We start from the raw sequence: 26,141 nt of genomic DNA on the forward strand, positions 1-26,141 counted from the left end.
TATTAACGAACGTTCGAAATGCAATGTAAAGTATATGAGTGCATTTTGCCATATGTCAAAAAATACAACAAAAACAAATTTTCCTTATTAGCATTTAGCATTTTCATATAAAAATCAGCTGTTGCTTAAGAGGGTGATTCGATATGTCACACATTTGGCTGATTAACTGAAAAGTGTCAAAACTAAAGTTGGTTGACGCAATGTAGATCATGTAAGGAGTTAGTATTTAACGGTTTACTGGAAAAATTCTCTGTACATACAAATTAAGATCGAAAGTAATTGATCAGTTCTTTTTTCTAACCTCCATACTCCAAACATAATTATTTTCATCTGGCTTATTAATTTTATCCCACAGACATACTCTTATATTTAGCAGTCTATACTGGAGATAAAATTTATCTATAGTTAGTTGAGGTTTCAGACAAGGTGACTCGTGTGACTTCTTTAACCTGATGCTGGAAAAAATAGTTCGAGCCGCAGATCTAAACAGAGAAGGTACAATTTTTTATAAGAGGGTACAGCTACTGGCGTACGCCCATGATATCGATATCATTGGAAACAACACCCCCGCCTTTAGTTCTGCTTTTTCCCACCTGGATAAGGAAGCGAAGCGAATGGGTCTGGAGGTGAATGAGGACAAGACGAAATATCTTCTGGAACTACCATCAACACCGACGGCACTTGGAGTTTTCGAGAGAAAGGTTTTGCGGAAGATTTATGGTCCCTTAAACATTGGCAACGGCGAATACCGCAGAAGATGGAATGATGAGCTGTACGAGTTATACGACGACATTGACATAGTAAAGCGAATAAAAAGACAGCGGCTACGCTGGCTAGGTCATGTTGTTCGAATGGACGAAAGTGCTCCAGCTCTGAAAGTGTTTGATGCAGTACCCGCTGGTGGAAGCCGAGGAAGAGGGAGACCTCCACTCCGATGGAAGGACCAGGTGGAGAAGGACCTGTCTTCACTTGGTATTACCAATTGGCGCCAAACTGTCAAAAGGAGAGATGCGTGGCGCGCTGTTGTGGATTCGGCTATAATCGCGTAAGCGGTGTCTACGCCAGTCAAGAAGAAGAAGAGTTGAATTAGGTCCATATCTTCCATAGTCTGTCCATACACATAAATACTACTGATCAGAATTTGAGATATCTTAACATATTTCAAATATTTGCCCATACCCTAATACATGTACCTCCCACAACAGGGAGGAATGAAGAATATTACTTTACTGGTAGTAAGGGATAAGGCTTTTCTTACCTACCAAATTTGCTAACCATACCGACCTCGTAACTGCATGCCTTTTATTAAGAGACACTAGGCCAAACTTCTTACATAATAAGAATAATACAATTTATTCCCCCTCCTGCTGATGATTTTATGGGCACCTCGCTCTAATGTAAGAATCCAAATTTTTGTGAAGCAGGAAGAAATAATGACTATTGCGAAAATTCCGCTTATTTTCATGTAAGTAGCGAACTTGGCATTTGGGGCACACCGCCACTTTGTCACGTACAAAGTAAGCTCGACTGAAAAGTCTAACTCGTCATACACAAATCGCGAACGTGTTTTACAGTTACCTGTAGACGTTTAGCGAATTATATGAAATATTTCCAATCCATACGAAACACGCTGGCGATCGAACCAAGCACAAACAATAGTCCAGTGATGATCGTTGTCGGTCGAAAGCAGTGTAATATTTGTGCATCCGTATTTTATAAATCTTGGTATTTCGTTAAAAATATACGCGTAATATTTGTGTGTTTATACCTATGTGCATAAAGAGAAGAGTTATTGAATTTTAAACGATAAGAATTAAAAAAAAAACCGTCCCAGTATTTAATTTCATATTATTAGTGTTTGTAATGCCTCAAATTCAGCCCGAGGCATTTGCGGAGGAGCAAGCGCAAACCAGCAAGGAAACTCACTACCCTCTCTTTTGCTCTGTGCGTTTAACCTACACAATATGCGCCTTCCTTGCCATGATTATGCACTTATGCATGCGCAATATATTCAATTTTACCATACTTTGCATGGTGCAGCAGGAAGATGTGGTAAATGTGACGGTCACTGGTAATAATGAGTCCACAAAATATGTGTATTCAATAGTAAATAATACGGATTCGCGTGAAAATGTAAGTAGAAATTCAATTACTATATAATTACGATTAGCATGAGAATTGGAAAGCCGTGCTAGGATCTCACTAAATAGCTTCGGCAATATTTCATAAATAGCTGAGTTTTCTATTCACACACAATCTCCATATTTTGAAATCATTTTATTTTTAATTTTTTTCTTGAGTTAAAAGTCTTGTACTCTTCATTATTCCGTGCATGGGTTTTCTCTCTGTTTATTTTAGCAATTCCTACGGCTGAAAATTTAGATGTTGTTGCTTCTGAAAGCTAAGCCTTCGTCGTATTAGAACCAAATTTTACGCTAACATACAGAGCTGGAAATAAAACAAGATTTCTGTATAACCTTGGTTTCGGCATCTACTACCGATCCACGTCTGTTCTGTGTCATATACTAAATTAATTTTTATTTTTACCATGAATATCTATAACTTAGGTTAAGTTAGTCTGGTAAGCCAAAGCCACACATGGGCCAGTTTTGGGCCTGTGCGATACCAGATGGAGTGCCGTCACGTAGTCAATAAGGAGTAGTCATCCTTTAGGATGCCTGTGCTTTTCGCGAATTTTAATAGGTTCTGTGGTTTTACTAACAATAGCTCTTCCAGGTTCTCATACTGTGGGGCCCCAAAATGCTGAAGCCGTTGCCTTGACAATGCAGTACAAGCGCACAAGAGATGCTCCATTCTTTCTTTCATCCATTCTTTCAACTCTTATAGGCCTGTGCCGCCACCAGTCAGTGACCGGTGAGAATTCCAACCATTCTCCAACAGTTCGTTCTATCGAGCGACAGTTAGAATTTTGTGTATTTCTGGTATACCGCTTTACATATGGCTATAGCGGTTTTGTATCCCGTATTTTTTCCCCAGCGCGTTATATTCTTCCTTGCCATGCTCCTGTCTAGATCATCGCATTGACAGTAAATGAGTTTGCCAATGTTGGTCTGGATATTTCCTTATGCAGTTGTATATCTATAAGATAAGTCTCCCTTTCTAAAATTTTGTATGCTCTTTGTTCGTTTCGATGGTGATCCCGAAAATTTGCATAATGCCATCTTTTACCCAGACATTAAGAAATACATATATGTACTGAGATACGTTTTAGCGAGTTCGCGAGTTTAAATCTTGGTAGTAAAAACTAAAAAAAATATTCTATACAGTATGTTTCTGGAGTTGTAATCTATATACAGAAACATAGACTCAGATTTCGGAATAAAACGGTCATATTATCTACAACTGATATCTTATGCCTCTAATCCTAATTCTATACTTACCAACATTTCTTAAATTTTAGTCTATTTTTAGTTTCTTTCTTTCTCTCTTTTCAGTCGGGCGACATTCCATGGACACGTCAGGAGGAATTCGCTATACAAGCAACTTTTTACTACGGTTACTTGGTTACACTGCCATTTGCCGGTCGATTGGCTGACAGATTTGGTGGTAAATTCTTCTTTATACACTCTGTGACTATGCAGGCAGCACTATTCATGCTGATACCAACATTCGCACACTTCAGCTATCTAGGAACATCCGCAATACGATTGCTGCAGGGATTAGTGGCGGTAAGAATTTCGAAGAATTATTAGTTGTGAGGAAATTACTTAAAATGTTTTCACGCAAACAAAACACAATAACGAAGGCAAGGCGAGACTCTGTTGGATTCGACCAGAAGTTGTGGGTTGAAGTGTGGAAGTTCGCGAGGTGGCTTTGACCTGTAGGGTGATTTCAGCAGAGAAAAAGAATTGACAAACCGAAGAACTTCATAATTCTTTGCGAGAACAGAGTACAGAACCATTATAAAACTTAGTTGCGATGGAATAATCGAATTGGTTGAGGAAACTTGCGGAAAATAATGTCCAAGTTTGTAGCACCTTAACATATGTTGAGTGTCTACCGACGTGATAATTAGCTTTCTAATCAATAATTTATGTATTTTTTGATTATTATATTCGCATATTGCTAAAATATTAAATATGTATTATATTTTCAGGGTTTCGGCAATCCAGCACTATATCAACTCTTTTCTACGTGGGCTCATCGCACGGAGCGTAGCACGTTATTATCGTTTGCCTATGGTGGTTACTCGGTTGGTACACTAATTGCCTTTCCACTCTCAGCACTACTTTGTCGTTACAATTGGGAATTAGTATTCTATATAGTTGGCTCAGTTGCTTTGGTCTTTGGTATATCCTGTCATTGGTTGGTGTATAACACTTTAGAAGAACACCCTAGATTGTCGGAGGCGGAGCGTGCATATTTGAAATCCACAAATGATGAAAAATCAAAGGTTTGCTTAGAATTTTAAAGTATTTTTGGTGTGACACGATTTTTTCCGGGAAATAATTATTAACTTGTCTTTTCAAACAATGATACCCTCAGGCTATTTCTTTCTTTTGTAAGCAATTCAACTGTAATATTATTATTTTTGTTAATTTCCAGTCAAAATCCATACCTTGGTCCCACATTCTGTCATCGGCGCCGGTTTACGCCTTTATATTGACGCACGTTTTGCATAGCTATGGCATAATCGTATTTACAATGATGTTGCCTCGTTTTCTGAAAGAAGCTCTGGATTACTCACTATCTGAAGTGAGTTATAATAGAGATTTAATTATTATGTATGATGATATCGGTAAGCCATACTAATTTCAATTTCTTTTCTGCTGCTAGGCGGGAATATATGCTTCAACGCCATTCCTGGGTGGCATTATTGCGAAAATCATAATTTTTCCAGCGTGCAGGTATATTGAAAAGAAGCCGAGCTATAAACCGACACTCTATGGAAAAATATTTTATGTGTTATGTAAGTATATATTTGTAGTGTGAACTTTTTCCATATTAATTATTAAATACTCAACTAACACAAATTTTTATTTTAACAGGCAACATCTTTACAATAAAATTTTTGATTGTCGTTATGTTATTGAATGCCACGCAACGCATGTTTATTAATTTATGCATTCTATTTGTGGGAATTTTTTCCGATATGGCATTTTCTGGTGGCTACTGGCCCAGTTTATTACATCTAACACCGTCGTATGCGGGTTTACTCTCGGGTATTGCGAATGCCTTTTCAACAATTGACGGTTTCATTTCACCAATAATCATTTCCGCTATTGCAGTGCAGGTAATTATCGATTATTTATGTTATCGATAATTTCTTTTAAAAAACGTTGTTAGTTTTTAATGTAAATTAACTAAAAAATTAAAAATTTAAAAACATTTTTTCACACTTTTCAGGGCACAAAATCCGAATGGAATTACGTAATGCTTACATTGCTCATATCCTACTTGTTAGCTGCAATAGTATTTGGAACACTTGGCAGCTCGAAATTACGCTCATGGAACAATCTAAGCGCCAATGACAGTGTTTAAGCTTTAAATATTGTAAATATTTGAAAACTGTGCTTTTTTAATTGTTGTGATAATTTTTAACATATTTAGTTTATTTTTTTATTTGTATAGCTTTAGTAAAATAAGTGTTAAATGTGCTATTTATATGTTACATAAAAAAATTATTTATTACACGAAAGTTTGAGATGAATATGATTCTTAAATCTTATTAGAATTTATGTAGTCATGCGGAACACCTCGGTTTATTTGCCCTGAATTAAGTAAAACTACGAATGCTCCAACTCTAACTCACTACTATTCCACAGTTGATCAATCACACAAGCAACAATAATTTATAATAATTTCAATTTTTAATTTTTAAAAAGTGTTCATACTCGTAATCAATATTCAAATAGACTTTTACTCAAACAAATCCAATTAGAATACAATATGAACCAAGACAACTACAGTCGAGTTTGAGTTAGCAGCACGACTTGGATTTATTTGTCACTATGGAGTGCCCATTTAGCAATATTCCTGCAAAACCATAAACAGAAATATTCCAACAACGATACCGCGCTACGAAAGCTTTAATATTTATCAAATAAAATTATTTTTTTAAGACAAACCTTGCATGTCTGCTATCGGTTAATTACCAGGAAAAACTACCAAAGATTTTCGATAAAGTTTCTATGAACTTTTTAAAGCCAAATCGACAAAACTACCCAAAACTCTTGTATACGTGATGAGTTGCAATTTGTGTATGTGTTAGTTGTACACGCTAATTTTTTATTTATTCTGTACAAATATTATTAAATTCTACCAACACTGTCAAAATAATTTAAGAGCGCACTGCAACACTTATTTGCTAGAATGAAAAAAATCATCACTGAGTTTTGCGTTACACCAGCACTGTCGGAACGAGCTACAAAGATTTTGTACGTAGTGGACGTCAAATTTTTTGTGTATAATTTTTAATAAATTTCTAGTGTTAACGAATTATTGCAAAATTTTCAGTGCATTTTTTTGAAGGAACTATTGTTTGGCATTTTAGCTATAAGCAGATTTACAAAAGTTCTGGTGTAAGTTTCTTTTTTTTTTCTACAATAAAAATTATTTCCATTTTTTTTTTACTACTGCAGAGAAAATGACACGAAGAACAATCAATTGAGTACACCATCTTGTTTATATTTTCCTGTATTATATGTGTCTGTTTGTTTATTTTACCTTTGGTAAATTAAATTGTATTTGCTAAAAACATATATAATATCAGAGCTTAAACTATTTATTAAAAAATTAAAACGATTGTTATAAAATATTGTGCACCAGCTAACGGGTTTCTAACTGGAATAGTGCTGTTGTAAAGGATATATTCCAAGCAGATTTTTACAACAATTAGTTGCATTAAAACAATTAAAATGAGCGAAAAACAGAAAATACAGCTATTTTTTATAAACCTAACTTAGTTGTATTTGTTGTATGCAAATTTAATAGCAGTTGTGTGGGTGCCGTATTTGGTGGTACGACCAAAATTAAGGCAATATAATACGAAAAACAGTTTCTGATTGGATAGAAAAATTTATTTTAAGCTAATACATAATTATTTCTGTCCATAAACCTCAGAAAGCTATTCTACAGATAAAAAGACTATTTATTATTATTTTGTGGCAAAAAAAAAATATTATTATATTACTTAAATTTAAATTATTAATTTAAATATACGCTTGGCTTGCACTAATTTTCATAATAACTATTTCTTTCTAATAGTTTTTAATGCACTTGCCAATATAGGTACTTATATACATATATACACAAACATTTGCTGTTATGTATTTATAAATAAGAACAAAAACCGGAAATAAAACAAGGAAGCATTATCACGGCAACGCGTTCATTTAAAGTACACTCATGTAAAGACTTTTGCGCATAAAATTTAAACCTTCAATTAAGGTGCATATATTTAAAGTTAACAAAAATTAATTACGTGTGTATTTGCAGATTCAAACATACAAGTATACATATAAATAATGCCAAGCAATTAATACATTTGACCCAGAGTACCTACTAGGTTATATTTCATACATCACACATTTTAATTTTTGTTTAACTTCAAATTAGACTTGCTTTCTCACTATAAAAAATATTGCAATTTACCAACACAAAATGTTAATAAATTGACATATTTGTTATTGTTATTAGTATATTGGTAAATATTTTGTATACAAACAAATTATATTCTACAACTTGTTTACAATTAATTTTATTAGTTGTTATCAATTTTGCATATATGTACGTTTACACTCTCTTGTGCTCTGTTGCTCAATTCATGGTGTTGGTATATAAACTTAATTAATCGTGAGACATTTTACTAGTAGTCATCGACCCCAAACCCCTCCGCAAATCACCTGCCCACAAATACGCACATTTGTATGGTCGACGACGTGCAACGACTACCTACATACATGCTTAACATAGAGAGATCCATGAACTCTCTTGAACCATTTCGATTGCTGTGCTACGCCAAGTTGAGATGTTGGCCATTTCAGTCAGTCAATCGCGTTCATTAGCTCACAACACACTTTAACACAAAATTTATTTATACATAATTGAATATATTCAACGATTTTACTTTGTTTTGTTCTCGTTTTGCCTTTGTTTTCTACGCAGCTGTTTTGTGAATTTTTGAAATTTACGAATTTAATTTATCACGCAGTTAATTTAAATAATTTCTGATTAAAACAGTAGCACAGATATCCAACCATATGGTATATTGCCTTGTAGTGTTAAAGTATTAAGTAATAAAGTTAATACAATTTACCAGACATTACATTGATCTCCTCAGTGAGTTAATGGTGGTATTATTTTAAAATAAATTAAATTAAAAATTAGTAAAATGTGTACATACATACATATGTGTAACATAATTTTAAAATTTCAATGAGCATCGAATTAATGCATAAGTAGATACTTATTTGATTTATTACTACATGTAAGAATAAAACAAGTGTTTTGAGTTTTTTGGAACACAGACACCAATACAAATGCTTTGCTTAAAAAACACACAAAACGCCAACGCCAAATGCTAGTAAATAAGCTTTGTGGGTTTCCTTAGCTGCTCAGTCGTTTGGGATACGTGGTTGTGAGCACTCACGAAAATATTTCTTCGTTGTTTACTAAATACGAAAATAACTCATAAACAAAACAATTGTAGTAGTGCTTTAAGTAAGAAGAGCAGTATCTGACACAGTGCATTCTTGTTTGTGTGGAGAGTTTGAGTTAGTCCAACATCAAATAAATATATAAGTACGTTCTTCAATACGTGTGTGTGAGTGTGTTTGTGCTGAAAAGTGCAATATACGAAAACAAGATTATACTAATGTATTAATATACTGCTTTTGCGTCGTATTTTTGTGCTGAAGTACATGCCGGTTTCGAAGTGCAAAAAACAATTTCATATTATTTCGGTGAATCTTAATAATAATCGAAAGTCATATATCCTTTCCGTTCAACACCGCTAATGATTTTAATATACTACAATATTATTTTTATTTTTTTTTTGTGGAGAAATATAAATTTCCATTATCATTTCAGCTATTTTGTATACATATGTACATGTGTAAACACTGACTTGTATATGACCTGTATAATATTTTTATTATTTATACATATATCTTTGCAGTTGTAAAAGCTTCAAATAAAAACTGACAAACAAAATGATTTTGAAAGTTCCTTCAAATGATTGGTCCGACCAATTTGAATATGTAGTGGAGGAGGATGATTCGCTATCAGATTTAGAAGATGAACAAGATTTCTCTGAGTATCTATGGATGGAGAATGAAGAAGAGTTCGATAAGAATGTAAGTGCCTACACAAATTAGTATATATTTATTAAATTAACGCGCTGAGGTTATCACAATTGTTTATTAAAATTAAACTCAATTTTTTCATTTCTTATTTGTTATTAATGTTTTCAAATTTGCAGGAATTAAAACGTCTCGAAGAAGAGGACATTATGAAAGAGTGCATTGAAGCAATGCTGGAGGACGAACTTGAAGCGGAATTGGCTGAATGGCAAAAAGCAAAGTATGAAATCTCTTGAAACCCCCCGAACATGTACTTGTGCACGTCTTTTTAACTATTTTGAGGTTTCTTCTAATCAAATACATACTAAAAAATATTGGTTTTATTGTGTTTCTAGAACCGAAGAATTAAATGCAGCATTATCCTCGCTAGCTGTGAGCGAATGCAATGTTGAACATTCCATTCTGAATCCACTGGCCGCTGAGTTTGTACCGCAAAAGCATATAATTGGACTGGGTACATCATAAACTTTATATTGACTAACGCCCCTAACAGGAATATAACGCAACACACGACGATCAAATCAAATCACCAACGGAACGCATCAACAACAATACTATATGAAATTGTACGTAATGACCCGAATAACACACACAAACTCAAACCAAAACAAAAAGTAAACAAAAAAATTCAAATACTCTTACTGAAGTATAATTAAAGTATACAAAAACAAAACAAAAAAAAAAATTATCAACCTCCGTGACAACGCTGCGCTGTAATGTGAGTAATATTTACTCGCTATTATTTGCAAGCATTGATCAATAAACGAGAGAGAGGCACATAAAACTAAGGATAAAAAATACAAAAACACATAAGCTATTTAACAACAAAAAAACTTAAAAGCTAACAAAAGCTTAAAATAATTTTAAATTACGTTAAATTACGCAAACTGACTACTTGTTGCCCTGCATTAGTTCCAAAAAAATTTTAAAGCTACTAATTTAGAAAGTTGTTTGTTGCAAGTCCAACGTACAAATTGCTTTTAATTTATTGTGGGTATTTACACATTTATATATAGATATATCTTTTCATAATTACCTCATCAAATTGCTTTTGAATCGTCCTTGTCTTATTTTGGAGACGTGCTATTTGATTCAGGAAGTCACTTGCCTCAAACTGCATTAATAGTGCAAAACGAGAGAATGAGAGCATTTTGGTCATTTTTTGTTTGTTATAAAAACATTTAACTAGTTTTAAATAAGTAATAAAATGATAAATTGTTAGTCCAGAATTTTAGAATATTTGAAAATTCCAAATGTGATCTTAATTACTGTAGCTTTCTGTATCAACTGTTCATATAAATGTTTTTTTTTTTTCATCGTTGTTACATTTTATTTACTCGTTTGAAATTCAATTCACCAACAAATTATAACGTGATTAGCCGACACATTATCCACATATATACATACATACTAGTATTTGTCTTGTCTACATATATTTATATATTTTAGTGTACGAAATTCTATATAAACTACACCGACATACCCATCACTACTTCTTTTAGCTTTAATGGGAATTTTGTAAGATTGTATGTAATTTAAAATTGAACAAAAAAATTAATAAAGTCAAATGTAATGTCTGAAATTACAAGGATACATACATAATAGGCGTATTGATATGCTTAACTAAGAAAGCCACTATTGATAAATGCAATAAACATATGTATGTATATGAATTTATAATGCAAACATAGTTATAAAGTAATTAAAAAAAATATTAATAATTAATTACATTAATGTAGTATACATTTTATTTAATAAATGCGAATGCATAATACTAAATTGAAAATGGTAGATACTCCAATAATAAATAGTTAACTTTGCCAACTCTTTATATACATTATATATAAATATATATACATATACATATATTATATACGACACTCCAACTTTATGTATGTATGTATTTCTACATCAGCCTCATAATATTGACCTGCTTCGTGCAAGAGTTATCTCAAAGACTAATGCAAAAAAAAAAATACTGTTAAAGTAGTTTACGATTAAACCTTAAATATATTATAAAAATAAAAAAAGTTTGTTATTAGCAGAGTGTTTGATAAATGCGCATGTATCTAAATACGTGCGTATTATTTATCGTAGCACATTAAAAATGCAAGACATGAACAAAAAAATATATACTATTACTTACCTTTATGTGTGATATAAAAATAGAAAAACTTAAAAAAAAGTAATATTGTAAGAATAAAAGCAAAGCAAAAAAAGATAAAAACTAAAAAATCCGAATAAAAAGTATTATAGCAATTTAAAAAGTGTATGTTTCTTATAAAGCCGTAGTTGAAAATTTATTGTTTATTTTGGAGGGCGTCAAATATAATAAATTTAAACTTCGATATGTTTTGAGAATCAAAAATGTACTCGGGGTGCAGTTTAAATTATTTTTTAACAATTCTCAACCTCGGTATATTAAATATTAAAAAAAACAGTTCCTATAACACTAACTAAATGCGCCTATTGTTGTTGTAACAGCATAAAAAATTGCAGCGAACGATTAGAAATAGCGCATTTATGGAAAGTTTAACTTTCTTAAAAAATAACTATTTTATTCCAAGATGCACTATTACTGACGATTTTTCAATACTTTACATAAATTATTTAATAATTTATTATTTAGGGAAATTTTATGTGAAAATATTGCGCAAAGAAATTTCTTTTGGCAACACCATTACAACAGCATTACTGTTGGCAACGCAGAAAGTGACATTTAATAGTGCAAACATGGCGTCGTGCAATTATTAACATTTGATTAGATTGCTGTAATTCTAATTGGTTTTCATGCATTTAAAGTGTTTCAATATTGTTCAAAGTGTGACTAAAGTGCTTCTCAACATTCGTAGAATGTAATTAGGTAAAAATATTGTGAAATTCCAGTGAATCTTATACGAAAAAACGCCAACATATGTCTGCAAATTTCATTGCACATCGCCGATTTCTGTCAAATGTTGAAAAAAGGAGAGCGAGACTGCATAAAAGCTAGGAGCGCGCGAGCAGAACTTTGACAGACAAAGCGGCGACAACAAACGCAAAGCATTCGACGCTAACGTCAACGCCGACGCCAACCGCACAAGCAGGTGTCGTTGGCAGTGCTTAATGATGTTTGCTATAGAAGCACTAATATTTTCATATTGTAAACAAATGCATAAACGTCATTGCACAATAAAATTTCATAGTTCTCCTTAATAAGTGTGGAAACTAATTGGCCCCATTTTTTGCAACTAAGCCAATGTTGAGCATAAGTTAATGCAATTTTAATTTGAATGTGACGCAAACGCCTGCAATATTTTAATTACAAATTGCTAAGAAATTAAATGCAATTAGTAATTTATTTTATGTAAAACAAAAGTTAGCATGTTGTCGAAATATTTTATTGTATGAAGTGTAGTGGTTAAATATTTTTACATAAAATTTATATGCCAATGGCAACGAGCTCAACTACGGCAGCTGCATCGGGAACAGCTGCCACGGTTCCACCTTCGTCCATAAGTACATTGAGTGGTGGTGCTAACAGTGGAAGTGGGAGTGCCTCTTTGATAAATACAAACGCAGCGCAATTTCGAGAAATACACAAAAATACATGGCTTAAAAGATTAACAGCTGAAGGCAAAAAAATTACAGTAGGACCTAAAGTGAGTAGATATGCATTATTGAATTCTTAAAACTTGTTTTCTTTTTCTTTTGAACTATTGCTATGAGGACTACTTAGAATTGCAGCGTATTTAATTTTTGTAAAAATATCTAATTATTTCACATGATTTTTAGAAATCTGATCGTAGCTGGGTTGTCTTTTGCGTGCACGATGACACCGACGCTCTCTTGGAGGGTTACGCAGAGCCTCGTCAGGCTGCTGCTCACAATCCGGAGTGGATCGTTTCGATGCAGGACACTTTACACATTTCGCATGCGCTCATTCCTAATTCACATGAGTTTGAATTTGTCGTCACGCTTGCTAATGAAGTGATACGCTTCCATGCAATGTCATGGTAGGATGCACATTTGTTACTTAACAAACGCGCGTAATGTAATGAATTACGCTTTACAATCTGTTTGAGCACTCACAGCTGTTTTTTGTATACATTACATGACGCGTTGTCTGCATTTAAAGTTTTGTTTGCTACTAAAATACATTTTCAATATAATATCATTTCTATGTTTACTTTTTGCAGGGAAATTATGCAGGAATGGGTTGAGACGTTGCGTTCTAAATTACGTGAGATGAAAATTCTATCGCCCCGTGAAAATCTCTATACAAAGTTACCTGAAATACGTGCACCACTCTTACCAACTCGTGATCCAACATCACCACTGCCGGCACCACCACCCGTACCAGCTGCAATAGTACCAGGCGTTGAACGCATTGTACCGCCAAGCTTAGCTCAAGACAATGCCACAAATGAAACACGTTTAGAACGTACAAATTCTACAATAACAACAACAACAACTACAACTTCAACAATAGCACAGTCTGTGCCAACAACTACAAGCAATTCCAGCAACAATATCATTAGCAGAGTCCAAGCGCCCACAACTACGGCAAACGTAAGCAATAGCAGTACCAATTACTCTGTGTCCACTGCATCAACTTCCACACCTCAAGCAATGGAATTACCAGCTCTTACTGCCATGTCGAATACACTTACACAAAATCTCCTGAATTTGCTCTCCGATCCTATTAGTGCATACAGTGAACAAATAAATGATGCAATGCTTATGGACGAGCATAACTTCGTTCATGATGCGAATGAGACGGATTTTGAAGATGAGTTTCTTTCACCAATTCTAAGGAAATCACAGCAAAGGCATGAAAATGGCGCACCAACATTTAGTTGTGACAACAGTGTACGTCTAGATATTGGTCAGCGTGTGTCAGCAGGTATTAACTTTCATAAAATAAATAAATATATTTTTTTTTTATTATATATTTGACATTTTCTTTCCTACAGATCAAATCAAAAACTGGGAAAGTTTGGTGCAAGCAGAAAGCGTTACGTCGTCAAGGTATGTAAATGATTAAATAAAATATTTATTATACATATATATTGGTTAAAAAATAATCCTTATTCAGGGTTAAAAAAGTTATGAATCGATTTTGTAAAATATATTTATTCATTAATATATTCTTTAAACTATAAGAACGGAATTAATTTTAAAAACGAAATTTTAGAAAAGAAATGAAGATCAAATCTTAAGGTCACCAAGTATATAGCACTATATATAGGTGCTTTTAAAGTATAAAACATGAGTTGTTGCTATAATGTGTTGTATATGTACATATAACCATCTAACGTCAAAGGTCTTTACGTTATTTCAGATATTTCTCATAAATACCAAACCACAATACCCACATAAATCAAAGAATAATTTATATATATAATTTTTATTTAATTCAAACTGAAATAAAATTTCATAAATACATACATACATTCAAATAAGTACATCTCATTAGACGTGCAAGGAAGTCTATACAATCTCATTAACAATGGTCTGATACTTGTCTTCCAAGACACGCAAGAGCTCCCACATTTTCTCATTCATGGCAGCGCCATCCTTCTCTAGTTGTGCATTTATGAATATTTGTCTTAACGCCGAAAAACACTTGAGTTTCACCAATTTCAATTGTAGGCGTTGCGCCCAGTTTTGCATGCGTAATTTTTGCTCATATTTCTCTTGTAAACGCTTCTTGCCTTTAACCAATTTCCGACAGATATGGCTTCTCATTTTCGTCTTACGTTTGATTAACTCGTTTTCAAAACGTTTTGTAATAATTTGTTCGAATTCGATATCGTATGCCTTGATGGATGTCAAAAAATCTTCACTCATTTCGAAATCTCTGAATAAAACTTCGAATAGCTTCATGGGAAATGTTGGCTGAGTCTCAGTGTTCCATTGTTCTAGTGCTTGTTTGACACCCTGTAGTAAGTTTTTACGTATTCCCTCCAGTACATTTTCATAATTAGAATTCTGCATTTCGCATTTTTCGACTATCTCCTTAAGGCGCATATTTTCGATTTCCTTCTCCGTTAATTGTAAACGTAGCGTTTCCAACTCACGTCGTAAGAGTAGATTTTCAGTCAGTTTCTCGTTTTCCTCACATTCTGTAGACAGCTCATCTAGTCTGCCAGCGTCGCCGCCAGCACGTCCATCCTTTATATTACATTGTTTACTATAAATATTACTTTCGTAAATGCAATTGCCACAAGCGCCGTCCAAATGGGGTTCGCCAGTACCTTCGTTGGTATATTCGTACAAACACGCTTCACAAACTGCATCGTGGCGCAAATTGTAATGTAACTCTTGACTGTGTCCCTGCTTTTGTCTGTGATAATATTGACAACAATGACTGCATTTAGCGTGGGAGGCGTAGGTGCGCATCGTTTGCGCTTGTTGTATATAATTGGCGCTGAGGAAACTCTGCTTGTCCAGCTCGTGCAGAACGCGTTCCAAGTCACGATTGCAGTTCTGTAAATTGGTAAAGGGCTCACCCAACATGCCTTGTTCCTGCAACTGTTGTTGCATAAGCGAACACAGACAATTTCGCGCCATCTTCTCACCTTTGCTTGTCTTGCTGAATATCTTGAGCCATTTGCGACAGAGCTCGATGTCTTCTGTGTGACTTTGTTTGAAGACAAGCTCGCGTAGCATTTGCAATTGTTCTTTGTACAATTGATCTAGTGTATCACCGTTGAGCTCATATTCACTGCTCTCATTGCTACAATGTGAAGCTTCATACATCCTTTGGTGTTAGTTTACTATTCGCTTTTTATAAAATAAATCAGTTTTGCATTCGTTTGTCTGCATGAAAATTTAAAAATATTTCTTTAAATTGTCAGAACTGCAAAGGTTCAATTTACTTCGAAATTTTCGTTGCATAGTGTTGAAAAATCTTTCAAGAATTTTTTAGAATGGAATTCGCGTAAGTACAGAACTGAAGATAGGTAAACGATAGAGCAGGACTCCTTCATATTGAAATCTGTCGCCCAAAACTTATCAAAAACACTGCTGTAGTTGTCATTGTAATGTTTTTAATCGAAAGGGACTTAATTGATAGTCGGGATCCGTTTGGTCCGTAAACGGGTTGAAATTTTTTTGTACCTTCAGTCTTCACATGATTTTGGGCTCGTCCCGGTTACGTAGACCCGAATGTCGTAGAAACGGTATCTCTCTTTTCCCCGTATCTCTCTCTCTCTTTCCCTGTATCTCTCTCTCTCTCTTTCCCTGTATCTCCCTCTCTCTTTCCCTGTATCTCTCTCTCTCTTTCCCTGTATCTCTCTCTCTCTCTCTCCCTTTCTCTGTATCTCTTTATCTCTCTGCCTCTCCCTTTCTCTGTATCTCTTTATCTCTCTCTCTCTCTCCCTTTCTCTGTATCTCTCTCTCCCTTTCCCTGTCTCTAAGTTTAAAAAAAGCCAGATCAACCATCCACAAATCGTATTTTTTCGTGTTCTTTTTCAGATTTCAAACTTCCCGTTCGTTGTCCGCCGGTGCAGCCGACAACTCCCGAAAAGAAGTCACAAAATCCTCAATAACTCACAACACATCCGCCACGTCAAGCGATGACAATATCACGGCGCTGGAGATAAGCACAGATCCACACGCCGAGACATGGCAAAATACTTCCATTACCTCGACTAACAGTGAATCAGTTGAACAGTTAGATATAGATAAAATGAATATCACCATCATACAAGTATCGGCCAACGATACCAATGAACTGAAACAGCAGAACGAAACAAAAACCAGTGCAAAAGTGTCCAGTAAACGGGTTACAGGCGAAATTTTCAAATTCCCCGAAGCCGTACAGACCGAGTACAAAAGTAATGTGCAAATCATTCCGTCCACAAAATCAAATAGTAGTACAATTCATGTACTTGGTACTAAAACAACTACTACTACAACAACAACAACAACCACTCCAAAAACGACACCCTATGCAACACCAGTGAAGAAGTCGAACCACAACAACGCAACAGCAAGTACAACAACAAACTTGTCTGCCGAGGATATTAAAATAACAACGGTACATGTGATTGGAAATAACCCAGTAGTGGTAGCTAAAGCGCCAGAAGCACGCAACCACATTGTGCCCAATGCCGTTTCCCTCTATGGCACCTGTTACACCACAGCACCGTCCAGTTCGACGGCGCTGCCAACTAATGCGTCCAGCATTGATGGTACCCCAAAAATGATGAAGAAAATTATACTTTCAGCCAATACTTCGGGCATAACAAATATCACAGTGGATAATGCTAGTACGTCAAGCAGACAGGAGCGTTATACCAGCGCGCCAGAAGCAGCTGTCAAACATAATGTTGGTTCGGTTCACTATGAAAAGGTGTTTCTATCGACCAGTGTTCCACCTGAGTTAGGTGTCACGGCAAACGCTGCACTCGTTAGTACTGTAATGACCACGGCGCCACCACTATCGCCCATATTAATCAGTAGCTCCACGACGCATGCGCGCGCTGAGGTAAAACAATTTTCTTAATTTTTATTTTGTTTTTCTTGAAATTAATGTTATTTCATTATTACTACAATTCTTAGGTCCCCTCTAGTTCGACTAGTAAATCCGATAAAGAATGCATTTCCAAGCCATCTTCCCCCATACCACACGCTGATACACATAAACAAAACAAGCCCACGCCAGCGGCCCGTACCATTAGCCCAACAGTCGCGACGCATGTTGAAATGCCATCGCTGCCGCCTAAAAACCGTCACAAAGCAATGCAATCGCCATTGATGACGCGAGCACATCCGCCCAACGTCAGTCCAATGCTGGAGCGTCGACGCATTACAACAACTGCAAATCTTTTAACGCGCACTACCACATCATCACCGCCGCCGCCAGCGTCACATCAAGCGACACAAGCTGCGATTTCAACAACTACAACAACAAATACTCCATTTCCCTTACCTAGCCGCAGTCATATGCTAACACGCGGACTTACCGAAGCTGTGATAACGACTCGACCGAGTCGTCGTGATTTTCATTTACTTAAAGCGTCTGCGGGTAAGGGAAAACCAACAGCTGTTGTAGCAAATAAGAGTGGTAGCGCGGTAACTTCCAACAACAACGGTGATAATGTGCCGGCGGCACAGCCATCAACCAGCACTGCCAACAGTTCGAATGCACCGCAACCCAATCGTGGACGCAATAGCGAATTAATGGAGCAACGTCGACGCAGTTCCTCTACATCAGATGCACGCACCGGTGCTGCACGTGGTGCCAACAACAATGAGCTACCAGGCGGACGCAATACAGCATTGCGCTTTCAACATCCGCCACAGCCATTTCGAAATGGCGAAAACGGAATGGCCAATGGAAGTGGAAATGGGGGTGTAGCCGGCAGCAATATAGGTGTATCTTCACCGCTGCCATCGCCCAGTGGTGCTAATAATGCGTCGGCGAATAAACGCATGACATTGCGGGAGCATCAGGTCATGCAGTTGCGGCGCGAAATTATGCATCCCGGTGGTGTGCGTCTGCAGTTGCGACGCAAAGACTGCGTGGGCTCAATTGCATGGGTGGATGCGTTTGGTGCTGTGTGGTGAGTACTTGATGCCTGCCCATTGTTGTTGTAGCGTTAATTTTTATTATACTCTCGCAACTAAGTTGCTAAGAAAGTATAATAGTTTTGTTCACATAACGGTTGTATGTAACACCCAAAACTAAACGAGTTAGATATAGAGTTAGAGTATATATACCAAAGTGATCAGGGTGATAAGTTGAGCTCAAATCAGGATGTCTGTCTGCCCGTCCGTCCGTCTAAAGCTAAAGCTATGAAAGGGGCATATTTGGATGTAATTTTTTTGAGGAAGTGGGCGTGGGCCCGCCCCCTAATAAGATTTTTGGACATATCTCGTAAACTAATAAAGCTATATCAACGAAACTCCCAGGAGTTGTTTTCTTTAGGCACTTTCTTACACGGTCTAAAAATGGAGGAAATCGGATTATAACCACGCCCACCTCCCATATAAAGATTATGTTGAAAACTACTAAAAATGCTTTAATTCATTAAAATTTAAAATTTGATTATAAAGATGGTACATAAGTGCTGCACTCAAAATGGTATACAAAATTTTAAATGGGCGTGGTTCTGCCCACTTATGGGTCAAAAACCATATCTCCGAAACTACTCGACCAATTTCAATGAAATTCTGTTCATAATATCTTCCTGACTTCCCAATGATATGTTATGAAAATAATCCAAATCGGTTCACAAACACGCCTACTTCCTATATACCAGAACTTTGAAGTCGATCTGAATCATTTACTTTACAATATATAAAGTAAGCACTAATGAAGGTGTCGGAACAGAACTTTGCACAAATACGGCATTTATAGTGTGGCATCGCCCATCTGAAAATCGCCGAAATTGGATCAGAAGTATTCAAGGCCCCATATATCAAACATGAGGACCTCAGAGCTTCGAATAAATTTTTTTTCGGAAAATATAGGTAAATCTCTCCGATATTTTGAAGAAATTCAGAGGGAATATTTTTCTTCTAATTATATGTCTCCGTGCCAAAAATGGGTGAAATCGGGTCATAACTTCCGCTAGCTCCCCTATACCTAATATTAGAGTTTCCAACTTTCAATGGACTTTATAACATGTATATGTATGAATATGTGGATCAAATTGGGTGTTATATTACTAAAATTAAATAAATAAATTGCGAGAGTATTAAAGTGTTCGGTTACACCCGAACTTAGCACTGCCTTATTTGTTATATTAATTAACATTTTCATATAGGGTGGCTGGTTGGAAGCAAAAAGAACACCCGGTGCTATACAATGCACTCCACATCGGCGATCAATTGCTCTCCATTGCCGGCACAGCGATAACTACAGCGAATGAGGCCAACAAAATAATACGCAACACCAATACGCTTTTTGTAAGTGCGGTTTTAGTTATTTATTTAGAGGAAATTTAAAATTTGTATTTTCTTTTTAAATGTTCAGGTCGAGGTGCTCGTACGTCGCATACCCTTTGGACGCGGCTACGCTGTGCGACGTGAGCGCGAAGGTCAGTGTTTGGGTCTAATACGCGACGGCAACACAGCCACCATTGTTGATGTCGTGCCAAATAGCTTAGCAGCACGCCATGGACTGCCGCCTAAGGTATGAATGAAGTTCGTACACATTATATGTGCTCTTTCAAGCTTCTAATCTCTCACTTTGCAGGCACAATCTTGTGATGGCACAACACTTACATTCTGGGTACTTACTGAAATCAATGGGCGTCCATTGAATCTATTTTTTAAAGAAAATGAGATACGCGATCGCCTAAATTCCGTGGGTCGTGATATTTCCATATTGGTGCAACCGTCAGACTTAATAACAAAACTTAAAAAACAATTGAAATCGCTACGTGGCTACAAGGATTATCTTGTGCAATAGTGGAAACAACTACAACACATTGCAATTCAACACATTACTAGTATAAAAAGACACTTAAGTGTTTTCGATTTCGATTTCATGCATTCATTTATAGGAGCAGGAATCACTTTCAATTTGAACAATGCAAACATCTATTACTAATCGAACAAAACTTTTTTAATGATGCATACATATAACTAGTAAATAGATTACAAAAAAAAAAATACTATAAAATTTGATACTAACAACACCCCAATTTTGCTTCAAAAGTAATTAGGGTAAGAAATGAAAAGTCGGTTTGCAGGAACATAATCAAGCAATCATATAGTGGAATTGTATGCCGTTCATTATTATAGGAAAAAAATTTTAAAAAGAAACAAAAAAAAAATCGTTTAAAAATTACAAAAAAAAGGAGAAATAAGCATTCCATTTATAAAAGACAATTTTACGCAAATTTGCCGAGTCAATTTAGCCATTAAGTAGCGTATAAAAAGTGATAAAGGACAACGTTCATACATACACACACACATACATACATATAACTATAATAATAAATATCGCTGTATGCATGAACCATATATATATACAAGTGCATACACACACACATGTATTTTTGCAACTTTGTAATCTCTTATTATTCCAAGTGCATAATATTATATAAAATAGGTTGAAATTTATTGTATTTACATATAAGTAAATTTTTTGCAAAAACTTAAAACTATTTAGTATTATATTGAAATACATACATACATACATGTATATGCAAGTTATGTACTGTAAAACAAAAACAACAAAAAACATTTAGACAAAAAAATTCACATACGAGTAAATTAGTTATTTTAAAAAATAATTTACAATTTCTAATACCCATTTGAATACATCTAAAATTGTCATGCAATATTATAGTGCCTGTAATTTTAGTTAATCGCATATGGACAACGTGATAAACAATTTTTTTGTAAACTTGATAACTTACATATAAACAACATAATCACATATTTTTTTCTTTTGTTTTTTTTTTTTTGTATAATTTTTAGTTTGGATTTCAATAAAAAAAGTATAATCAACATGATACAAAAATGTATTTATTATTACCAAATCAGTATTATAAACAACTCAACAGCGTTGGCGTAAAAATTTAATTACGGAATTTTTTTTAATTATTTGCTATATAAAATCGTTGATTAGGCTGCACATACAGTATTCTTTGCAGCTTCGTATACATTCTGTTTCCACACGCGGAAATTCACCACATTCGGATCAAGTGTGGCGTAAATGAATATTGGCATAGAATTGGTCATCACCCAGATATTGCCTTCATCATCAATCTGTGAATAAAAGAAAACACGTTAAAAAATGCTAAACTAAATTCGGGCTAAACTGAACAATAAATACGCTCGCAAATTGTAAGCATTTTTGTAGCTACAGCGAGCGTATATCTACCACCACCACCACATTTCAACTTACCGTCAAATCACTCGGGTATATCATACGTTGTGCATCCTGTGCAACTGTCCCATGATTTTGTGCTGAAAACGGTTTATTTGTATTCCAACAACCAACACCGTTACGTTGGATTTCCGCATAGAATATAACATCGCTTTGTTTGTCATACGAATGCATGGTGGATTGATGATTTTCACCACGACTACCCAATGGACGAAAATCGTTGCCGTGATCGCCACGTGCGGCATTAGCCTCATTCTGCAGCACGCTGCTGTCCACCACGAACTCCGTATTGCTAGCCATTGGATGGAAGTATACATTACGATAACCGTCTGGTGCGTAGGGACCAAGTGTAATCGAGAAGATGCCGTCATCCCAACGGAAGGTTTGGCCACCGATATGCAGATCGCCACCAAGTGGATCGAAGTTGAAGTAATTATGGCTGAAGCCCCACATGCGCTTATCTTTTAGGCTGTGTAGCGAGTTTTCAAGAAATTTGCATGAATAAAAATTATAAAAAATTACATAACGGTATGAGATTACCTAAAAACGAACAACTGCCGATTCACTAGATCGGGTATGTACGCAAAGGCATCATTGCATGCGCGCTCAAAAACATCTACAGTTATACTGGCAAGTCCACGACCTGTGTCCACGATACTCTCGGGTATTTCATAGCGATGCAAAACGCGATCATTCGACAAATCAATCACCCAAATCGATGGACGTTGCACCTGCATACGATTGTCTGCGGAATGGATTAAAAATAATAGTAATAAAGAATAAAGAATATTTGAACTTACTGGGATACTCCAGCATGCCAGTATCGATGAACCACAGGCGTTTGCACTCGTCCACCGTGGTGCGATAAACCGATATGATGCGTTTGGGATTTGCTTGAAAATTCGGCTGAAATGAATTTTCGGGAACAGTTAAAGTATGCACTCATTACTTTGAATATAGAACGTAACAACCCACATTTAGATAGTTCGTCTCGAAATCGGGGTATGCACGCAGTTTCGGACTAGTCTGTTTGCCATCCTTCTGCAGATCGATATAATTCAGCGTGGACGGTATGCCGATGCGGCGACGCGGCATTGTCACAAATAAGCGACCCTTATAGTGTGTCACGCCCATGGGTACATTGTTGTATGGTATGTAAGAAGCATTTGCGTCTTGATGTTGAAATCGACTTTCGAAATTGACAAGTGAGTCATCTCGTGATGTTATTCGGTTATAGGCAGCACGCTTGCTTCTGTCGTCACTTTTAATCAAGCCACTTAGTTGATCAGGGAATACGATTGTACCGGCTGGAAATTGTAAATTTAAAATAAAAATAAAAGTATATTAGATTACTATTGAAAATGTCAAAATTTGTACAAATCAGGAAGCTGGACCGGGAGTAATTGAGAATAACAGAGATTTACATATATACATAGGCTTAGGTGTTTAATTAATTCCGGCAAAACTAATGTCTTAAGAGCCTTCCCTCTTTCATTCTCACAACAGTGGAGTCTACGTATCCGAAACTGACCAATATTATGTCAAGGACTGTTTACATATCCGAAACTATTTTACGTGATCGTTTCCGCGGTTTGCATAGGCTTCGAGGCCCACTAAATAATTAAAACCCACCCCAATGCAAAACCAACTCACAGATGCTACTTTGGAGTGGGTAATTGAAAAGTAAAAACCTCTCCTTATGAACCAAAACCAAACTCTACAAGTCGCTTATTATTCCCGCCCTGATTTATGGTGCAGAATAGTAGCACATGTCGTCATCCGAAGAGACTACACCAGGAGCTTTCGATAGAAAGGTTTTGGAACGATGTGTGGTATTTTGAACATTGCCAACAGGATTACTACAGACGATGGAACGACATTGACATAGTTCAGCGAATAAAAAGACAGCGGCTGCGTTGGCTTGGTCATGTTGTTCAAATGGACGAAAGCACTCCAGCTTTCAAAGTATTCGATGCAGTACCCGCCAATGGAAGCAGAAGAAGAGGAAAACCCCCCTCTCAGTTGTAAAGATCAGGTTTCGCTTTGGCTTTTTCAATTGGCGTCTAACTGTCGCACTTTTATTGATTCGTAAGCGGTGCCTACGCCAATTACATATAAAAATATTCGAAACGATTCAACGGTTGCTCGGGTTTAACCGCCGCGTGTCGTACAAATGATATTCTGGAGTAGATCCCCCACATAAATATATCGATTTATTATATAATTAATATATACTGCTACAACTCTAGCTATTAAAAAAATGCAAACCGACAGGTCATAGTCAGTTTTTTTAACAATATTAGCTGGAGGCTTCTATTTCATATTCAACTATTTTTTTTTAACAGTTGGGATGAATATTTTTTTTGAAATTTTAAATTTTCATGGAAAATCAATTTATGCACAATAATCAATTTGTTATTAAACAAACAATTTGTTGTTCAAAACTATGTTGTAAGCTTTCCTATCTGCAATTCATTATCACCAAAGCCTTGGGGTATATGGGTAAATACAAATTTATGTATGTACATACAAATGTATAACGATGCTCATGAACAGATTCAAACGTGTATTTTATTCAGCTATTTATTTTGCCGATCGCTTTGAACCTTGACAGATGATTTCATTACACTACAATATTTCACTTGAATTTATGCCTGTTTGTATAACATTGTATGAGTACTTACATGCTTATTAATTGTAAAAACATGAATTGTTGTCATATAATACAATAATTATTAATATCAATTAATTTTTGTTTAATTTGCTTACTTGGTCGTTTTTTATTGCCACCTCCTACAGCACCACCTGCACCACCACCACCACCTCTATTTCCGTTCCCATCTGGAGCCCTTTCGCCGCGATTATAGAAGTCCATTTGTTTCCAGCCAAAAACCTCTACCATGCCATCACCGTTAGCAAAGTGTACGATACTCACCGCAAACACCAACAAAAGCAGTAAATATGTGTTTTTTATTTTCATATTTCTAAACTCGTTAAACTCGAAGCGATCTGTGCTGATCGACACTAAAATTTACACTAAAAGCGCAAATGTTATTAAGAAAATAGAAATCAATGTCGCTCTCTTGAAAAATATTACCTACCTAACACATTTACACTTACATTTGTATATAGTATATTAATTAATCGTTGCATATAGGAATATTGTGTTGATTATCATCTCCAGCATCATCTTTCGGCATTTCAAGTCGCAAACATTGAACGTTCGTACGAATTTCATGTTCTATTGCCTGAGCTATGTGCTTAAAACCGAACTTACATATACAAACACACTGTATACAAGTTAGAAAATCATATGTTGATAAGATGCACAAGTGGGAAATGACCAGTTGTGCCGGATGTTATTGGAAACCGGTTTTTGGAATATGCTTTCTCTGCCAACTTTTCGCAACATTTATATATATGCTATGTTACGTGTGTATGTATGACATTCCACATATACATACGCACCTCTGTGAAAGCCACGCTTCTAGTCGAAACCCAATATGAGAATAAGTGAGAAAATGTGTGTCCTATAGGATGCGGAGGCAGCCCAATTTGATGTTGAGACTCTTTCCGACAATGTTATTAATATTTTGATATTTATATCGGACCCATGCTCATCAGCCGCTGCCACGAAATACCAATGCATCTCCGTGCAGCGCGAGCTTAACAACTCAAGCTTAATTGAGCGCGGATAAAAGAAGGAATTGCCATTGCCTTAACCATATATGCAGCAGTCGTGTGCCTAGAATAACATGCAGGCACTTATTCAATGCACTGCCAGTGCCTATATGTACTCCATTATACAATACAAGGACCTCCTGCAAATATTATGATGTACCAGTTCGAAAAACAAATTATATATAACTCCGATACCGATTAATCATAATGTCAATCTCCAGTTAATTCTAATTAGTTTTTATATTTTATATAGTATATATCAACATATTTATAGTTAAAATAAACGTTTATGACCACACAAG

General features: G+C 35.6%; 4 protein-coding genes across 6 annotated transcripts; 3 read left to right on the plus strand and 1 right to left on the minus strand.

The window, feature by feature from the left end:
- The first annotated feature begins 1,560 nt into the window (after positions 1 to 1,560).
- LOC105215860 (sialin) lies at positions 1,561 to 6,542 on the plus strand. The gene is made up of 8 exons (XM_011190029.3): positions 1,561 to 2,133; positions 3,456 to 3,689; positions 4,118 to 4,414; positions 4,567 to 4,716; positions 4,798 to 4,930; positions 5,010 to 5,254; positions 5,368 to 6,398; positions 6,478 to 6,542. Exons 1-7 carry the CDS (start codon positions 1,864 to 1,866, stop codon positions 5,500 to 5,502), a joined length of 1,464 nt encoding a protein of 487 aa, XP_011188331.1. The 5' UTR covers positions 1,561 to 1,863; the 3' UTR covers positions 5,503 to 6,398; positions 6,478 to 6,542.
- On the plus strand, positions 6,389 to 10,008 carry LOC105215857 (polyadenylate-binding protein-interacting protein 2). 3 transcript variants are annotated; one of them, XM_011190026.3, is made up of 4 exons: positions 6,389 to 6,542; positions 9,140 to 9,317; positions 9,443 to 9,543; positions 9,659 to 10,008. In XM_011190026.3, the coding sequence occupies exons 2-4, from the start codon at positions 9,174 to 9,176 to the stop codon at positions 9,786 to 9,788; spliced, it is 375 nt and encodes a 124-aa protein (XP_011188328.1). In that variant the 5' UTR covers positions 6,389 to 6,542; positions 9,140 to 9,173; the 3' UTR covers positions 9,789 to 10,008. The 3 variants fall into 3 exon arrangements, with proteins under 3 accessions (XP_011188328.1, XP_011188330.1, XP_011188329.1); XM_011190028.3 differs by lacking the exon at positions 6,389 to 6,542 and adding an exon at positions 8,027 to 8,255; XM_011190027.3 differs by lacking the exon at positions 6,389 to 6,542 and adding an exon at positions 8,562 to 8,763.
- A 2,009-nt stretch (positions 10,009 to 12,017) lies between these two features.
- LOC105215856 (mucin-5AC) lies at positions 12,018 to 22,038 on the plus strand. Its single transcript, XM_011190025.3, has 9 exons — positions 12,018 to 12,964; positions 13,098 to 13,318; positions 13,502 to 14,208; positions 14,279 to 14,333; positions 16,785 to 17,799; positions 17,874 to 18,877; positions 20,084 to 20,225; positions 20,293 to 20,451; positions 20,515 to 22,038. The coding sequence occupies exons 1-9, from the start codon at positions 12,749 to 12,751 to the stop codon at positions 20,728 to 20,730; spliced, it is 3,735 nt and encodes a 1,244-aa protein (XP_011188327.1). The 5' UTR covers positions 12,018 to 12,748; the 3' UTR covers positions 20,731 to 22,038.
- Positions 21,773 to 25,194, minus strand: LOC105215855 (L-dopachrome tautomerase yellow-f2). The gene is made up of 6 exons (XM_029042638.2): positions 24,928 to 25,194; positions 23,134 to 23,465; positions 22,959 to 23,064; positions 22,699 to 22,903; positions 22,177 to 22,627; positions 21,773 to 22,037 (listed from the first exon to the last, which is right to left on the minus strand). The coding sequence occupies exons 1-6, from the start codon at positions 25,136 to 25,138 to the stop codon at positions 21,894 to 21,896; spliced, it is 1,449 nt and encodes a 482-aa protein (XP_028898471.2). The 5' UTR covers positions 25,139 to 25,194; the 3' UTR covers positions 21,773 to 21,893.
- Between the last annotated feature and the right edge of the window lie 947 nt (positions 25,195 to 26,141).

This window comes from Zeugodacus cucurbitae, chromosome 2, assembly GCF_028554725.1.
Source record: "Zeugodacus cucurbitae isolate PBARC_wt_2022May chromosome 2, idZeuCucr1.2, whole genome shotgun sequence".
NCBI classification, from domain to species: domain Eukaryota; kingdom Metazoa; phylum Arthropoda; class Insecta; order Diptera; family Tephritidae; genus Zeugodacus; species Zeugodacus cucurbitae.

Coding starts and splice junctions, on each gene's coding strand:
- LOC105215860 (XM_011190029.3), top strand. CDS start 1,864: ATGCCTCAAATTCAGCCCGAGGCATTTGCGGAGGAGCAAGCGCAAACC. Junction 3,690..4,117: donor TGCTGCAGGGATTAGTGGCG/GTAAGAATTTCG, acceptor TTATATTTTCAG/GGTTTCGGCAATCCAGCACT. Junction 4,415..4,566: donor CAAATGATGAAAAATCAAAG/GTTTGCTTAGAA, acceptor GTTAATTTCCAG/TCAAAATCCATACCTTGGTC.
- LOC105215857 (XM_011190026.3), top strand. CDS start 9,174: ATGATTTTGAAAGTTCCTTCAAATGATTGGTCCGACCAATTTGAATAT. Junction 9,318..9,442: donor AAGAAGAGTTCGATAAGAAT/GTAAGTGCCTAC, acceptor TCAAATTTGCAG/GAATTAAAACGTCTCGAAGA. Junction 9,544..9,658: donor GCTGAATGGCAAAAAGCAAA/GTATGAAATCTC, acceptor TTGTGTTTCTAG/AACCGAAGAATTAAATGCAG.
- LOC105215856 (XM_011190025.3), top strand. CDS start 12,749: ATGCCAATGGCAACGAGCTCAACTACGGCAGCTGCATCGGGAACAGCT. Junction 14,334..16,784: donor GAAAGCGTTACGTCGTCAAG/GTATGTAAATGA, acceptor GTTCTTTTTCAG/ATTTCAAACTTCCCGTTCGT. Junction 17,800..17,873: donor CGACGCATGCGCGCGCTGAG/GTAAAACAATTT, acceptor TACAATTCTTAG/GTCCCCTCTAGTTCGACTAG.
- LOC105215855 (XM_029042638.2), bottom strand. CDS start 25,138: ATGAAAATAAAAAACACATATTTACTGCTTTTGTTGGTGTTTGCGGTG. Junction 23,065..23,133: donor TCGAGACGAACTATCTAAAT/GTGGGTTGTTAC, acceptor AATTCATTTCAG/CCGAATTTTCAAGCAAATCC. Junction 22,038..22,176: donor TATACCCGAGTGATTTGACG/GTAAGTTGAAAT, acceptor TTTTATTCACAG/ATTGATGATGAAGGCAATAT.